The sequence below is a fragment of the Nymphaea colorata genome, chromosome 10 (assembly GCF_008831285.2).
Source record: "Nymphaea colorata isolate Beijing-Zhang1983 chromosome 10, ASM883128v2, whole genome shotgun sequence".
NCBI lineage: Eukaryota > Viridiplantae > Streptophyta > Magnoliopsida > Nymphaeales > Nymphaeaceae > Nymphaea > Nymphaea colorata.
In genome coordinates, this window is record NC_045147.1 from 12852403 (window position 1) to 12870567 (window position 18165).

An 18165-nucleotide genomic window follows, 5' to 3' on the forward strand; every position below is an offset into this window, starting at 1 on the left:
AATTTATATAAATGCATGCCGCAACATTTTTACTGAATTGTTTTTCAAAAAGAGGCTCACGATAGTTATTTTCATTGAAAACTAGAGATTTCATGCGAAATTGCAAAGTAGTGCCCTCCGAGTTCTTAAAAGTTGCCAAAAGGGGGTTTTTATAAATTTGTTTGCAATTTTATTGGAAAAACGTAATGTTATGTATTGTTTCTCCTTGGTACCCTGAGTTGTAAAATTTCAGAAAAAGGATTCTGAAATTAAATTCATAATAATTAGAGGAGGTAAGCGACATTCTGAGAATTTAAATATAAATTCCTTGTTTCCAAATGATAATTATTATGTCATTATTTGAGATTTCTGGATGTGATATTCCTTGTGTGGTTTCCGGGTTGTTCTAATTTGCTTCGTTTGCCATTAAGTTAAGTTAGAAAATGACTTATTGATTATGTCGGGAAAACCGAGCCTGAGGGTTGTTTTCGTGAGAGAAACTAGACAATGTCTAGTGATGATAAACCATCACATTCGAATTTCGAATGCAAAACGTGAACTGTGTATGCGTTGGTATATGCAAGTACGAGCTTGTGTTTTTGTCCAGTGTTTGGTTCGTCCCAAGAGGTAATGGTGCGCGGGAGCTCATTGTTATTGCACACTCCTCTGTCTGCACTAGAGGGCCCACAGGGTATTGGGCAGCACAAGGGCCCGAGATTTTGTTATGTTTTTGTTGGAGAGCAAGGCGTCTCTTGGTCCCTCACCCCGGGTGCCAAGAGGGTACAGTCTACTACTTCGGGTAACCTCAGTGGTTGGATCCTGGTGCTGCAGCGGCGATCTGGGATATCTCAGGAGCCTTCCCTGTAGGTTACCCTCGATCTGTTGGATCGCCTGGTGAAGATGTTCTCTTCTGCCTGTGAGTTGTGCCCACGGGGTTTTCTGTTGTTGCTCGACACGATGACCATACACATTGTAATGATAGGCCATGGTTGGAAGTCTACTATTATTTGGAGGTGGTGCACACCGCGTTTTTGATAATGTGACGTAACTGCAATATGTGTTAAGATTTGGAGACTTATGGTTGTGGTTAAGGCCCTTATATAAATTTGTTTTACAAAACCAAATATTATTTTGTTGGGCCATATTCCATTCATGGCAGGATTTTTCCATACTCAGAGAAATTCTGACCCTTCTTTCTATCTCTACAGGTAGTTCTTGAGAGAGTTTGGCTCATTGAGTGACATCCTCAGGCTTATGATGGATGAGCATTGGCAGTCTTGACACTGCGTTGATTTTGGGCTTAGTGGTTATTTTACTTGTTTGGGTTCAATTGTTTTACTTTTAATACAGTGTATTTGATTTGGTTTTGGTCATGACTCAATGTTACTTCTGCTATTTTAAAAAAAAAAATTGGTGTCAAAACATGTGCCGTGACAACAGTGGAATAGGAGAAAACTTCTTAACTTAAACCTTGGTGAAAGAAATGTTACTTTTATATGCGCAAGCTTGATCTTCAACTTTCATCCTATAAACGGAAGACTCTCGATTGGCGGTAATCATCATGCTGTCGAGATTCAGATCGACTCCAACTGTCCAATAGATGGCCATATTTGTCCTCCAAGTAACATGGAGCATTGGCTACTACCATTGAAAACTTGATCGACTCTGGGTTCCATGGAAGGCCCTCATTGTTTCCCTGTCTCAGCCACCATCTACACTCCAGTTCCCTACCACGCCTTCACAACTGCTTTGAAATCTTTGTTGTCGCACCATCCAGCTCTTTAACCATGTTAGTGTGTTGCACTTGAGCAAGAGTTTTACACTCTTCCACGAAGGCCATCCCCTCATACCTGCTTAGCTTCTCCTTGTCAACCTCCATTGTCACTTCTCTTCCATGCATCAACCAACACTCCCTTGTATATCTTGTACCTCCCGCTCTTCCCAACATAATTCTCGATAGAAAAAAGTTCAGCTGTAGCCTCGATCATGGTTGGAGTAATCGGCGGGGGAAGCACCTTCTGAGGTTTGGAGACAGAAAATCCGACCTTTTGAGGAACAACACATCAGATAAGCCAGCACCAATAATGTGATTGACAAAAAATGTGACCAGAAAAAACATAAAACCAAACAAAAAGTGGCCGGAGCCAGTGGACAGCCCAGAATGCACGAATTAAGAGTGGATAAAACACCAAAAGAAGCCGATCGTCGACACGTTGCTAGAGAATGGTTGAAGGAGAGGCTAGTGAGAAGCAAGAGATCGTCAATTGGGAGATAGCCCACCAGATTGTTGTGACTGAGATCAAGGACGAGGATCTGCTGGCATTGGAGGATCATGCCAGGAAAGGGCCCCTTCAGGCTATTGTGGGAGAGGTTGACGCTAGTGAAGGTGAAAGGGCAGAATTTCTAGAGATAGACGGGTGCGAGTTCGGCAAGATTGGAGATTGATTTCAAAGAAGACTAAACTGCAATCTAGGTTACGTGAGTCATTGCACAGTTAGTTGGAGACCACCATGGATTGGTAGATGTTTAGAATGTCCTTCTATGAGAAAGGAAAGAGATTGCAACAACTCAGAGAGAAAGAAAGGAAAATAACATTAACATAAGTCCAACAAAAAAGTTGATCCTAAAAAAGAGATTACATCTAAAAATCAGCTCTTAATTCTTGTAACAAGTTGAAGGTACTACTATTTCCACAAAGGTCACAAGAAATTAACCAGACATCATATAAAATGGAGGATGTCATGCGCGGAATTGAAACAACCTCATTCTTATAAGTAATATCATTCCGGGAGTTCCAAATGACCCACCAAAACATAAATAGCCAAATTCTCCAAATGGTACGCCATTTCTTTTTGTTTCACATTCTAATTGGTCCATGGATCAGGTCTCGATTTGTAGATATGTTTGTGACTTCAATGGAAGGCATAGACTAGGTCAGTGCATAAAGATCTTGAGACACTCGACAGAACCAGACAAGGTGAGTGGTAGTTTCCTCGGCATAATAACATAAAGGACATCTGCTCGTAAGGTAAAAACCTGACCTTTTGAGGTTATTTTGAGTCTCAATGTGGTCTAATAGAATAAGCCATGTTCGATCATTCAGTAGGACCTTTAGCCCAAAGGAGATTATGATGAAACCAGTTGACACAGGAGGTTGAAGCAAGCTATATGCACGACGTATAGAGAAACACCCTTTGCCATGTCGTGCCCATGAAGAAAAACGTTCTGTGAAATCCGTCTTCGAATTGCACTAAATGAAGGTAGATATCTGTCATCAAATGAGATACTCTTTGTCTATTCGAGAGAGAAGAGATATTATGCAAATTGTATTTGTATTGGAAGACCATCGCACAAATTGAATTGTAGCCTTGGATGAATGCCCATCACTTTAAAATGAGAGGAATATTTTTTTTCTGATATCTGGGATTCCTAAACCTCCATGGGCAGAAGGTTGAGTAACGTATTCCCAAGCCACACGATGTGCTTTCTTCTCCAGGTTTGTCCCACGCCAAAAAAATCTCTTGAAAATACAATTGATCTCCTTTTCTACCTTGACAAGAAAGGAGAGCACTGTTAAAAAATAAGAAGGTAGAAAGGAGAGAACATGCTTGATCATGGTTACCAGGCCAAGTAAGGTCAAATATCTCGATTTCCAAGAAGCCAGTTTGTTGTTAACATTGTCTATGATTGGCAACCAAGAGGGTGTCTTGATTGCTTGAAGCTAAAGGGGAAGGCCCAGGTACTTGATAGGCAAATCAAAATTCTGCATTGAAAAATATGAAAAGCGGCAAACTTAGTGTATGCATCAACATTGAACAAGGTAATAGACATTCTACCTTCATTATTATCAAGACCAGATGTCATAGAGAAGATACGAATAATGAGTAACGTTACCATCATCTGTTGAGGAGTTGCATCCCTAAAAATGATCAAGTCATCTGCATACTGAATAAAATTAGATGAGAGACCATCCACATTAATCGAGTTAAGCAACCGACTTGTGATTACCCTTTTAGTTAAGACTGCTAAACCATCCACTACAATATTGAACAAGGCCGGAGATAAGGGGCAGCCTTGTCGAACTTTTCGTGTGGTCTAAAGGAGGGCCCTCGACGTTCATTGACTACGAGAGATGCCTCTGATTTGGTAAGCAACTCTTTAATCTAAGAGATATATCATCTACCAAAATTCATATACTCTAATACTTGCAACAAGTAAGCTTAGGATAAGCAATGAAAGGCCTTTTTCAAGTCCACTTTGAGCATGAAAAAAGGGTGCTTTGACTTATTCATCAAGTGTATAGTCTCGAAGGCCATAATAAGAGCATTATGAATGTTTTTTTTCGGTATAAATGCAAATTGATCATGCGAATTTAATTGAGGGAGAAGTGGTCTAGTTCTTGCATCAATTACTGTATAAATAATCCTTCTTAAAGCCCTCGTTATATAGATTGGACGATAGTTTGAAATATGATTGTGTGATCCATGCTTGGGAATATGTGTCATTAAGTACTAGTGCACATCCCATGGAAGCGATGCATTCCGATGAAATTATGTAAAAATATTGCAAACATCTTCATCAACTATATCTCAATGCCATTTAAAGAAGTCAACTGGAAAATCATCTGGTCCTGGTGCCTTGAGCTTGGACATAGCACTAATAGCTGAAAGAATTTTTGTAGGGGCAAAAGGAATTTGCAAGGCTTGAGCTTGAGAGGGAGGTAGAGTATGAAAGCCAAATAGACCAAGAATTCACATTTTTGAATCTTGTTGTACATACAATTGCATAAAAAAATTTGTTACAGCCTCCACTAGCTCCTATTATTGATAAGTTATCCCTGCAATGTGAAGAGAAGTAATATGAAAAATATGATATCTTTCAGACGCAGACTAATGAAAGAAAGAATTGTTGTCATCACTCAGTGCTAACCAATAAACACACGATCGTTGCTTCCATCAAACCTCATCACAAGATCTCCATTCTGCATTTAAGCTGGCAAGCTCATTGATTCTATCTCTGATTGCTCACTATAAGAAGCTGGAAGTTTTACATTGGACAAATACGAAAGTTCGTGCTCCCAAGACTTGATGTTATTAAATTTAGCCACATTATATTCAAGCAACCACGACCTGATATTAGATGCGACTCTTTTGAATTTCCTGCTAAAATAATGGTGATTCTTTCATGTAAGAATGAAGTTTAAGGAAGGACCTTCTGCCAACTATTTTTGGCAATATCTTTAAACAAGGCCATGGTATTCTGCCAACACACATAAGTGAAGGGTCTCGCTCTAAGAAAATCAGAGCTCCAAGAGAGATATGGGCAGAGAGGTATGGTGTTTTCATGGCTATTACTTCTTATTGTGGCATTAAAATCAAGAGGGGCCTCTTGGGGTATGTTATTTAAGAAAGAAGAGAAGAAGAACCCAATGAATGTGGAGTTGCAGTGCTGGACTGGAGGAGGAGAATCGAAAAATTTGCATCATGGAGATATATATATATATTCAATATTTCAAACCCCAAAAGCAGTTGGGAAACGAAATCCAACATCCTAGTTCGAAACTCTATTTAGATTGGAAAACTCCACCCAATGACCAAGCCTGAGAATTATGTCGACTGTCTAACCCCTGACACAACTAAAATTCCAAACTTCAATTGAAGCGAAGCAAGTTATATATGTGTATAAAATTTCATGTCATTTTAATAATGATAAAAAATGTTCATGATCAATACAAAAAGAAACTTTTTATATCAACAAAAAAACAAAAAAGAATATTTAATAAAGATAAAATTTGTCTGTTCGTATATATATATATATATATATATATATATATATATATATATATATATATATATATATATATATATATATATATATATATATATATATATATATATATATATATATATATATATATATATATATATATATATACCTCTTTAAGTAGTGAAAAAGTGTTTTCGTTTTTTTGCCCTTTTCATAGAATTATCTGAATATCTCATAAATATTTTATTATCGCATAAACATTATTTCATATTTGTGTTTATCGTTATCTCATACATTTGTTCATTATTTTATTATTTCATAAATATTTTATTATCTCATGTTTATGTTTAGCGTTATTATCTCAATATCCCATAATTTCTTGTTACCTCATAAACGTTATCTCATGCTGATGTTTAACATTATTTCATACATCCATCCGTCCGTTTTCTCATTATCTCATAAATCTTTTGTTATCGCACAAACTTTATGTCATACTTATTTATTAGTTCATACATATTTGTAATCTCAGACACACACATATGTAATGTTTGGACATAAAAATAAATGTTATATGTTGATAGTAAGATCCACATCTAACGTACACTCTCGTTACATATACAAAACTCTTTTTTCAATCAAAGCTAGTTATGTGTTCAGCCCTAGACATGGAAAATTTATGCACATAGTGTGTGGCAACCAAAATACTCCCATTAAAGTAATAAAAAAATATCCAAACTACCCATTGTTTTATAAAACCTACCCTCCACCGCCATTGGTGCATTCTTGAAGTGTGCACGCGAACTCAACATGAACTCCAATTGCAGAACATCAAGATATGGCTGCCTCTAGATAATGTCATTCCACAGGCCATGCTGTGAATAGACGGTACCTCCACAGCTGCCTGACCTCCTTGATTGCAAGTCAATGGATATATCGCTAATGATAGATCCACTTCTGACCTTACCGTCGGTTGATGCCAAGTGGTACAGGAAATTTGCTGCCTTACAATGAAGTCCCGATAACAAATGTAGAATGTCATCCTCCGCTTGCTTACAAAGAGCTTGGTAATTGGAAATCAATCCATTTTATCGCACCCTCAAAACTGAGAAATAGCAGACCATTCAATAACTCGCATTTTTTTTTCACAGATTGCATAATATGAGGCCGTTGCCATACGATCCAAATCGCGAGGAACAATTTCTATCCAAGGAGTTAAGCCCCTGCTCCTTCTAAGACGCAATCTGCATGCACTCGCGGATTCCGAATCCTTGTCGACGTTCAAGTGGCGTGAGGGTGGGAGTCTGGCACTCCTTGGAAGAGGGGGTTTCTGATGGTGCACAGGCAGCCACGAGTCGGTCCCAAAGAAGCGAGTCGAGAGCTTGTGCTTACCGTTCTAGAAGAAGCGACGTGAAGCAGCTTCAAAGAAGTCCATCGTCAGCAGCCGATCAGCTTCAAAGAAGTCCATCGTCAGCAGCCGATCAGCTGAGCTTTATTGAGTCGAATTTAATAAACTCGAGCTCCAGTTAGTTAAACAATTGAGTTTTTTTTTTAAAAAAAAAAAAACTTGAACTTGAATTCATGATGAAATTTACGAGTCCAATTTAATAAACTCGAGCTCGAGTTGGTTAAATAAATGAGGTCTTTTTTTTTTGTTTTTAACACTTGAACTTGGACTCATGATGAAATTTACCGAGTTGAGTATGAGATACTCCACTAAGTGTTCAGCCGTACCATAAGGATCCACCATCTCTCTCTCTCTCCTTTTTTTTTTTTTTGTTTTTAACACTTGAACTTGGACTCATGATGAAATTTACCGAGTTGAGTATGAGATACTCCACTAAGTGTTCAGCCGTACCATAAGGATCCACCATCTCTCTCTCTCCTTTTTTTTTTTTTTTGTTTTTAACACTTGAACTTGTACTCATGATGAAATTTACCGAGTTGAGTATGAGATACTGACTAAGTGTTCAGCCGTACCATAAGGATCCACCATATCTCTCTCTCTCTCTCTCTCTCTCGCAGTTTTAAACTTATACTTAAAAAATTGGTTACCTATCTTTTTGAAAACTACAACAAAAGGAAACGAATAGTCACAAAACACCCATTTTTTCGAAAAAAAAAACTCATTTTGTACTTCAAACTTACATCCAGGGTCAGGAAATCACACGCTAGAAAATACCACTGCTGTAGGGAGTTAGGAGCCTTGGGCTCACAGATCGATCCCAAGGGAATGTGATGGGATGCAAATACTACATTTAGATACCTATTGCATAGCCAATAAAAAAGACATGCTTTCAAGATCTATTTCTTTAAATGGATGGTAAAGGCCACCATGATGGCAACTGTGGAATAGGAGAAAACCTCTAAGCTAAACCTTAAGTTAAACCTTAGTGAAGGAAAAGTTACTTTCATAAGCGCATGCTTGATCTTCAACTTTCATCCTATTAATGGAAGACTCTCGATTGGCGGTAATCGTCATGCTGTCGAGATTCAGATCGACGTTTCCGTGTCACAGATCGATCCCTTGGATGCAAATACTACATTTAGATACCTATTGCATAGTCAATAAAAAAGACATGCTTTCAAGATCTATTTCTTTAAATGGATCGTAAAGGCCATCATGATGGCAACAGTGGAATAGGAGAAAACCTCTAAGTTAAACCTTAGTGAAGGAAAAGTTACTTTCATAAGCGCATGCTTGATCTTCAACTTTCATCCTATAAATGGAAGACTCTCGATTGGCGGTAATCATCATGCTGTCTTGATAGCTCTATCACCGAACCAAAGAATGATGATCCAAACTATCATCTTTTGTGTTCGTTACAGCAATATGATTCTCTCATGGCTTATGAATTTGGTTAGTAAAGAGATTGCAAGTAGCGTTGCCTACACAACTACTGCTCGTGGTACTTGGGAAAATTTAAGAGAGCGATATAACCAAAGTTAAGCTTTAAGAATATAGCAAAGTCAAAGTTGTATATCTATGACTTCAACAAGAAACTATGTCTGTTCCCTCTTACTTCGCATAAAAGAAAGCTTTAAGGGATGAAATAAGTTCCTATTCGACCGCACTCGATGTTCGTGTGGTGCAATCAAGATTTACCTCGATCAGATGATTCAATTTTTAATGGGACCTATCTTTGAGAAAAATGATAAAACTAAAAGAATGGTCATAGAAAAGCCTTCTTTATCAGAAAAAAATAGTTTTATAGTTCAAAAATAGGTCAGCCATATAAAACTACAAAAACGTCATTCTTTTTTAGAAAGATGACAAAACGAAAAAGAAACTAAAAAAAAAACCGAAAACACGTTTCTTTTATGATTTTTTGGTTTTTTTTGCATTTTGTATTGATGTATTTTCCATTTTCACATTTTTTGAATTTTATATTAGCAGTGTTCTAGCTTTTCAAACTTTCTAAAACTTGCTGAAATTTTGTCCAAAAAAACAATTTTACCTTGTTACACCCATAAAAAACATCACCATTTAAAACCTAGAAAGGATATTTGTAATTATGCTTAAAACTAATACCATCAGATCAAGTGTAAATTTTTAAATTTAAATCTAATCCAATTTCTTAATTAAATGTTAATGTTTTTCCCATCTAACTTCTTTTTATAAGTATTTCACAATATGATATCACAATTCAAATCCATAAAGCTTATATAAAAGGAAGCACACAATTCCGAAATGTGGCCTTCGTAGTTGCGCAGGGAGAGTGACGAAGGAGAGAAGGTTCAACCAGACGGGTTTTCTGCTCTCTCTCTGAATTTCTTTTTTCCCGAACATCTGAAGAGATGCCATTTTGATGTGCAGTAGGATTCTCTCGTCTGAACGGATGTGCTTTCTTCGGTATTTTCCCTTTCTGAGATGAAGGAAATTCGATTTCGTTCCTTTTATTCTTGAGGAACAGCGACAAACCCCAATACCCTACTAAGGTTTCTGTTGATTTCGCTCCAAATCTGAGGAGCAAAGTGGGAGCCAGCAGCCTGTCTCATCACCCCAGCCCCGAAAGTCTGCAAGCAGGAGGAGCCAACATGGATTCCTGGATTATCTTCTTCCTCACCCTTTTCACCATCTCGGTCTCTCTCATTCTTGTCGGCCTCCCACATGGAATCGGCAAGAAGAAGAAGAAGATCCCACCTGGCCCAAAAGGGCTCCCCATCATAGGTAATTTGCATCAGCTTGGCCTAAGACTCTTCGAGGTCGAACCCATTTTGCGCAAGCTAAGAGCGCAGTATGGCCCCGTCTTCAGCGTCCACTTTGGCCCTCGGACAGCCATCTTCGTCGCTGCCCAAGACCTCGCGCACCAGGCCCTGGTTCAAAGTGGCGCAACCTTCGCCGGCCGGCCTCCAACTGCGGGTTTCGCCCGCATCATTAACAGCAATCAGCACAACATCAGCTCGGCCAGCTACGGCCCCTTGTGGCGCCTCTTCCGCCGTAACCTCATGGCCGAGGTCCTCAGCCCCGCCCGAACCAAGTCCTTCGCGGAAGGCCGTGAGTGGGTGTTGACCCTTCTGTTGGGGAGGCTCAGAACCGAAGCCGACGCAAATGGAGGCGTAGTCGTCCCGGTGAGGATCTTTCAGCACGCCATGTTTTGCTTGCTTCTGGTCATGTGCTTCGGCGAGAAGGTCGAGGACGACGTGGTCCAAAAGGTGGAAACCGCACAGCGCAGTGCGCTTCTAGCCTTTGAGCGATTCAACGTCTTGGGCATCTTCCCCATACTCGGCAAGATCTTCTTCCGGCAACGATGGCGCGACCTGTTGGAGATCAGGCGGAAGCAAGAAGAGGCCCTTCTTCCCCTTATCCGAGCCCGGAAATCAGTAGACGAGAAGAATCGCTTCTGCTATGTCGATTCACTCCTCTCTCTAGAGCTTCCCGATGGCAGGAAACTGGACGAAGGGGAGGTGGTGACCCTCTGCAATGAGTTCCTTAATGGCGGCATCGATACGACTTCTACGGCGGTGCAATGGGTGATGGCCAATTTGGTGAAGGACCCCCAAATTCAGGGGAAACTCCACGAGGAGATAAGGACCGTCGCTGGCGAAGACGGAGAGGTGAGCGAGGAAAGCGTTTCACGGATGCCTTACCTCAAGGCGGTGATCATGGAGGCTCTTAGGAGGCACCCGCCGGGCCACTTGGTCCTGCCACACACAGTCACGGAGGAGGAGGTGACTCTCAATGGCTACTCCGTGCCCAAGGACGCGACGATCAACTTCATGGTGGGGGAGATGGGTTTGGACGGGAAGGTATGGAAGCATCCTCTGGAGTTCAGACCAGAGAGGTTCCTCGCCGGAGGCGAAGGAGAAGACGTGGACATCACGGGGAGCAGAGAGATCAAGATGATGCCTTTCGGCGCGGGGAGAAGGATCTGCCCGGGGATGGGCCTAGCCCTCCTGCACCTTCAGTACTTCGTGGCCAACATGGTCCGTGAGTTCGAGTGGTCGGTGCCGGACGGAGAGCCGGTGGACTTGACCGAGAAGGTGGAATTCACGGTTGTGATGAAGAATCCTTTAAGGGCGAAGATCGAGTCTAGGAAGAGATAGAATCTGTGGTGATCTCCTTTTACAAATAGTTTATACTCGTTAAACAGTTGAGAAAATTGACTTAAAATATGGTAAGGTTCGAGCTTGCCGTCAGTATGTTGGCATAGGTCGTAGTTTCATATAATGGTCTTTGCCGTTCGCTGCCCAAGTATCCTTGTTTCGTTTATGTTGTAATAAAAGAAAAAGATTGTGGGAATAAATGTCGTATTATTATGTATGGATGGGTTTAACGAATATGTCTGTGGGTGAATGCGAGCTGGGCCGAGCCCGAGTTTAGTTATCTTGAGTTTTGCTTGACTAATGAAACCTCGAGCTGAACTCGACTGAGCTCGAGAATAGTTCGACGGAAGCAGCTCGAGCCCGACTCGACAGTTACGTGTTGATCTCGAACTCGACTCGACAAACTCGTTTGAATAGAATTGATAGTCATCGTTATGAGTTGAGTTCAAACTCAATTTTATTGAGGCTTGACAAACTCGCTTGAATAGAATTGATATTCATTGTTACGTGTTAAGTTCAGGCTCAACTCTATTAAGACTCGACAAACTCTTATATTCGTTTAAATATATCGACTTGATTAAGGCTCATCAAACTCGATTAATGCTTAAACTCGACTCGGTAGTTACCTGTTAAGCTTGAACTCAACTCGATGTTTTAACCGAGTTGACTGATGAATTCGAGCTCGACTTGACAGTTACATGTTGATCTCAAACTCAACTCGTTTATTTGAATGAGTCGACTCATGAATTCGAGCTCGACTTGTTAAGCAAATGACTTGGCTCGAACTCGTTCACGAGCCGTGCTTTAACGAGTTGAGCTCGAGCTCGAGTAACTCGACTCGTTTTTCACTCCTAGTTGACTGGTTGGATTTATTGCTGGGTTGGCCTAACCTGGGCAAAATTAAGTTTTTGGATCGGACCTTTCTTTGAAAAGTTTCAAGGAACCGGCAAATAAGTTTTCTCATGCCAAAAGAATTAAATGGACTGGAGGATCGATGAGCCACGCTGAGCTCTATTGAGTCGAATTTAATAAACTCGAGCTCCAGTTAGTTAAACAATTGAGGTTTTTTTTTCAAAAAAAAAAAAAAACTTGAACTTGGATTCATGATGAACTTTATGAGTCAAATTTAAGAAATTCGAGCTCGAGTTGGTTAAACAAATGAGGTTTTTTTTTGTTTTTAAAACTTGAACTTGGACTCATGATGAAATTTACGGAGTTTAGTATGAGATACTTCACTAAGTGTTCAGCCGTACCATAAGGATCCACCGTCTCTCTCTCTCTCTCTCTCAGTTTTAAATTTATACTTAAAAAATTGGTTACCTATCTTTTTGAAAACTACAACAAAAGGAAACGAATAGTCACAAAACACCCATTTTTCGAAAAAAAAAAAACTCATGTTGTACTTCAAAAATAGATCATATGCAGCCTACATCCAGGGTCAGGAAATCATACGCTAAAAAATACCACTGCTGTGGGGAGTTAGGAGCCTTGACCTAGTTAAACCTTAGTGAAGGAAAAGTTACTTTCATAAGCGCATGCTTGATCTTCAACTTTCATCCTATAAATGGAAGACTCTCGATTGGCGGTAATCATCATGCTATCGAGATTGAGATCGACTCCAACTGTCCAATACATGGCCATTTTTGTCCTCCAAGTAACATGGAGCATTGGCTACTACCATTGAAAACTTGATCGACTCTGGTTTCCATGGCAGGCCCTCATTGTTTCCGTGTCTCAGCCACCATCTACACTCCAGTTCCCTACCACGCCTTCACAACCGCTCTGAAATCTTTGCTGTCGCACCATCCAGCTCTTTAACCTTGTTAGTGTGTTGCACTTGAACCAGAGTTTTACACTCTTCCACGAAGGCCTTCCCCTCATACCTGCTTAGCTTCTCCTTGTGAACCTCCATTGTCACTTCTCTTCCATGCGTCAACCAACACTCCCTTGTATATCTCATACCTCCCACTCTTCCAACATAATTCTCGATAGCAAAAAGTTCAGTTGCAGCCTCGATCATGGTTGGAGTGAATCGGTGGGGGAAGCACCTTCTGAGGATTGGAGCCAGAAAATCCAACCTTTCGAGGAACAATACATCAGATAAGCCAGAACCAAGAATGTGATTGACAAAAATGTGACCAGAAAAAACATAAAACCAAACAAAAAATGGCCGGAGCCAGAGGACAGCCCCGAATGCACAAATTAAGAGTAGATGAAACTCCGAAAGAAGCCGATCGTCGACACTTTGCCAGAGAAATGGTTGTAGGAGAGGCAGGTGAGAAGCAAGAGATGGTCAATTGGGAGATAGCCCACCAGATTGTTGGGACTAAGATCGAGGGCAAGGATATGCTGGCATTGGAGGATTATGCCAGGAAAGGACCCCTTCAGGTTATTGTGGGAGAGGTTGATGCTAGTGAAGGTGAAAGGGCAGAATTTCCAGAGATAGAGGGGTGCGAGCTTAGGGCAGGGTTGGAGATTGATTTCAAAGAAGACTGAACTGCAATCTAGGTTATGTGAGTCATTGCACAGTTAGTTGGAGACCACCATGGATGGGTAGATGTCTAGAATGTCCTTCTATGAGAAAGGAAAGAGATTGCAACAACTCAGAGAGAAAGAAAGGAAAATAATATTAACATAAGTCCAACAAAAAGTTGATCCTAAAAAAGAGATTACATCTAAAAATCAGCTCTTAATTCTTACAACAAGTTGAAGGTACTACCAATTCCCCATAGGTTACGAGAAATTAACCAGACATCATATAAAATGTAGGATGCCACGCGCTGAATTGAAACAACTTCATTCCTATAAATAATATCATTCTTAGAGTTCCAAATGACCCCACCAAAACGTAAACAGTCAAATTCTCCAAATGGTAAGTCATTTCTTTTGGTTTCTCACACTAATTGGTCCATAGATCAGGTCCCGAATTGTAGATATGTTTGTGAGTTCAATGGAAGACATAGACTAGGTAAGTGCATAAAGATCTTAAGACACTCGACAGAACCAGACCAGATGAGTGGTAGTTTTCTCGGCACAATAACGTAAAGGACACCTACTCGCAAGGTGAAAATCTGACCTTTTGAGGTTATTTTGATTCTAAATGTGGTCCACTGGAATAAGCCATGTTGGATCATAGAGTAGAACCTCCGGCCCAAAGTAGATTCTGATGAAACCAAGAGGTTGAAACAAGCTATATGCACGACGTATGGAGAAACACCTTTCGCCATGTCGTGCCCATGAAGAAAAATGCTCTATGAAATGCGTCTTCGAATTGCACTTAATGAAGGTAGATATCAGACATCAAATGAGATACTCTTCGTCTATTAGAGAGAGAAGAGATATTATGCCAATTATACTTGTATTGAAAGACCATCGCACAAATTGAATTGTAGTTTTGGATGAATGGCCATCACTTTAAAATGAAAGGAATATTTCTTTTCCTGATATCTGGGATTCCTAAACCTCCACGGGCAGAAGGCTGAGTAACGTATTCCCAAGCCACAAGATGTGTTTTCTTCTCCAGGTTTGTCCCACAAGACAAAAATCTCTTGAAAATACAATTGATCTCCTTTTCTACCTCGAAGGAAAGGAGAGCACCAATAAAAAATAAGAAGGTAGAAAGGAGAGAACATGCTTGATCATGGTTACCAGGCCAACTAAGGTCAAATATCTCGATTTCCAAGAAGCCAGTTTATTGTTAATATTGTCTATGATTTCCAACCAAGGTGTGTCTTGATTGCTTGAAGCTGAAAGGGAAGGCCCAGGTAGTCGATAGGCAAATTGAAATTTTGCATTGAAAAATATGAAAAGTGGCAAACTTAGTGTATGCATCAACATTGAACAAGGTAATAGACATTTTACCTTCATTATTGTCAAGACCAGATGTCATAGAGGAGATACAAATAAAGAGTAACTTTACCATCATCTGTTGAGGAGTTGCTTCCTTAAAAACGATCAAGTCATCTACATACTGAATAATATTAGATGAGAGGTCACCCACATTAATCGAGTTAAGCAACCCACTTGTGATTGCCCTTTTAGTTAAGACTGCTGAACCTTCCACTACAATATTGAACAAGGTCGGAGATAAGGGGCAGCCTTGCCGAACTTTTCGTGTGGTCTAAAGGAGGGCCCTCGACGTCCATTGACTACGAGAGATGCCTTTGATTTGGTAAACAACTCTTTGATCCAAGAGATATATCGCCTACCAAAATTCATATACTCTAATACTTGCAACAAGTAAGCTTAGGATAAGCAATGAAAGGCCTTTTTCAATTCCACTTTGAGCATGAAAAATGGATGCTTTCACTTATTCATAGTGCATAGTCTCGAAAGCCATAATATGAGCCTATTATAGATACAAATGCAAATTGTTCATGCAAATTTATTAGAGGGAGAAGTGGTCTAGTTCTTGCATTAATTACTGTCGCAATAATCCATCTTAAAGCCCCTATTATAGATATTGGATGATAGTTTGAAATATGGTTGTGTGATCCATGCTTGGGAATAAGTGTGATTAAGCACTACTGCACATCCCATGGAAGCGATGCATTCCAATGAAATTCTGTCAAAACATTGCATACATCTTCATCAACTATATCCCAATGCCTTTTAAAGAATTCAGCAGGAAAACCATTTGGACCTAGTGCCTTGAGCATGGACATAGCACTAAGAGCTGAAAAAAATTGTGAGGGCAAATGGAATTTGCAAGGCTTGAGCTTGAGAGGGAGGTAGAGTATGGAAGTCACATAGACCAAGGATGTGCACATTTTTGAATCTTGTCGTGTATACAATTGCATAAAAAAATTCGTTGCAACCTCCACTTGCTCCTATTGTTGATAAGTTATCCCTGCAATGTGAAGAGAAGTAATACGAGAAACACGATATCTTTCAAAAGCAGACTGATGAAAGAAAGAATTGTTGTCGTCACTCAGTGCCAACCAATAAACACACGATCGTTGCTTCTATCGAACCTCATCACGAGATCTCCATTCTGCAATTAAGCTGGCAAGCTCATTGATTCTATCTCTGATTGCTCACTATAAGAAGTTGAAAGTTTAACATTGGACAGATACGATAGTTCGTGCTGCCAATACTTGATGTTATTAAATTTAGCCACATTGTATTCAAGCAACCACAACCTGATATTTGATGTGACTCTTTTGAGTTTCTGGCTAAAATTAATGGTGATTGTTTCATGTAAGAACGAAGTGTAAGGAAGGACCCTCTCCCAATTGTTCTTGGCAATATCTTTAAACTGGGGCATGGTATTCCACCAACACTCATAAGTGAAGGGTCTTGCTCTAAGAAAATTAAAGCTCCGATAGAGATATGGGGTTTTCATGCCTATTACTTGTTATTGTGTTATTAAAATCAAGAGGGGCCTCTTGGGCTACGTTATTTAAGAGGGAAGAGAAGAAGAACCCAACGAATGTGGAGTTGCAGTGCAGGACTGGAGGAGGAGAATCGAAGAATTTGCATCATGGATATATATATATATATATATATATATTATTCAATATTTCAAACCCCAAAAGCCGTTGGGAAACGAAATCCAACATCCTAGTTTGAAACTCTATTTAGATTGGAAAACTCCACCCAATGACCAAGCCTGAGAATTATGTCGGCTGTCTAACCCCTCACACAACTAAAATAAAAACCTTCAATCGAAGCGAAGCAAGTTATATATGTGTATAAAATTTCATGTCATTTTAATAATGATAAAAAATGTTCATGATCAATACAAAAAGAAACTTTTTATAGGAACAAACAAAAAAGATTTAATAAAGATAAAATTTGATACCTCTTTAAGTAGTAAAAAAGTGTTTTCTTTTTTTTGCCTTCTTCATAGAATGATCTCAATATCTCATAAATATTTTATTATCTCATAAACATTATTTCATGTTTGTGTTTATCGTTATCTCATACATTTGTTCATTATTTTATTATTTCATAAATATTTTATTATCTCATGTTTATGTTTGGCGTTATTATCTCAATATCCCATAATTTCTTGTTATCTCATAAACATTATCTCATAAATCTTTTGCTATCTCACAAACTTTTATCTCGTACTTATTTATTAGTTCATACATATTTGTAATCTCACGCACACACATATGTAATGTTTGGACATAAAATAAATGTTATATGTTGATAGTAAGATCCACATCTAACGTACTCTCGTTACATATACAAAACTCACTTTTCAATCAAAGCTAGTTATGTGTACAGCCCTAGACATGAAAAATTTATGCACATAGTGTGTAGCAACCAAAATACTCCCATTAAAGTAATAAAAAAATATCCAAACTACCCATTATTTTATAAAACCTACCCTCCACCGCCATTGGTGCATTCTTGATGTGTGCACGCGAACTCAACATGAACTCCAATTGCAGAACATCAAGATATGGCTGCCTCTAGATAATGTCATTCCACAGGCCATGCTGTGAATAGACGGTACCTCCACAGCCGCCTGTCCTCCTTGATTGCAAGTCAATGGCCCATGATGATATCACTAATGATAGATCCACTTCTGACCTTACCCTTGGTTGATGCCAAGTGGTACAGGAAATTTGCTGCGTTACAATGCAGTCCCGATAACAAATGTAGAATGTCTTCCTCCGCTTACTTACAAAGAGCTCGGTAACTGGAAATCAATCCGTTTTAACGCACCCTCAAAACTGAGAAATAGCAGACCATTCAATAATGTGCATTTTTTTTTCACAGACTGCATAATATGAGGCCGTTGCCATACGATCCAAATCGCCAGGAACAATTTCTATCCAAGGAGTTAAGCCCCTGCTCCTTCTAAGACGCAATCTGCATGCACTCGCGGATTCCGAATCCTTGTCGACGTTCAAGTGGCGTGAG

General features: G+C 39.6%; 3 protein-coding genes across 3 annotated transcripts in view; all 3 read left to right on the forward strand.

Moving 5' to 3' along the window:
* LOC116263114 (cytochrome P450 89A2-like) overlaps positions 1–18165 on the forward strand; it is a 100415-nt gene that overhangs the window by 68014 nt on the left and 14236 nt on the right. The gene's annotated exons all lie outside the window — the stretch shown is intronic.
* The window catches only part of LOC116262913 (cytochrome P450 89A2-like), a 49173-nt gene that overhangs the window by 16772 nt on the left and 14236 nt on the right, over positions 1–18165 (forward strand). The window lies entirely within an intron of this gene.
* LOC116262912 (cytochrome P450 89A2-like) lies at positions 9431–11506 on the forward strand. The gene has a single exon (XM_031642449.1). It carries the CDS (start codon positions 9781–9783, stop codon positions 11287–11289), a length of 1509 nt encoding a protein of 502 aa, XP_031498309.1. The 5' UTR covers positions 9431–9780; the 3' UTR covers positions 11290–11506.

Bases quoted from the DNA above. Each gene is read 5' to 3' on its own strand.
- LOC116262912 (XM_031642449.1), top strand. From the start codon at position 9,781: ATGGATTCCTGGATTATCTTCTTCCTCACCCTTTTCACCATCTCGGTC.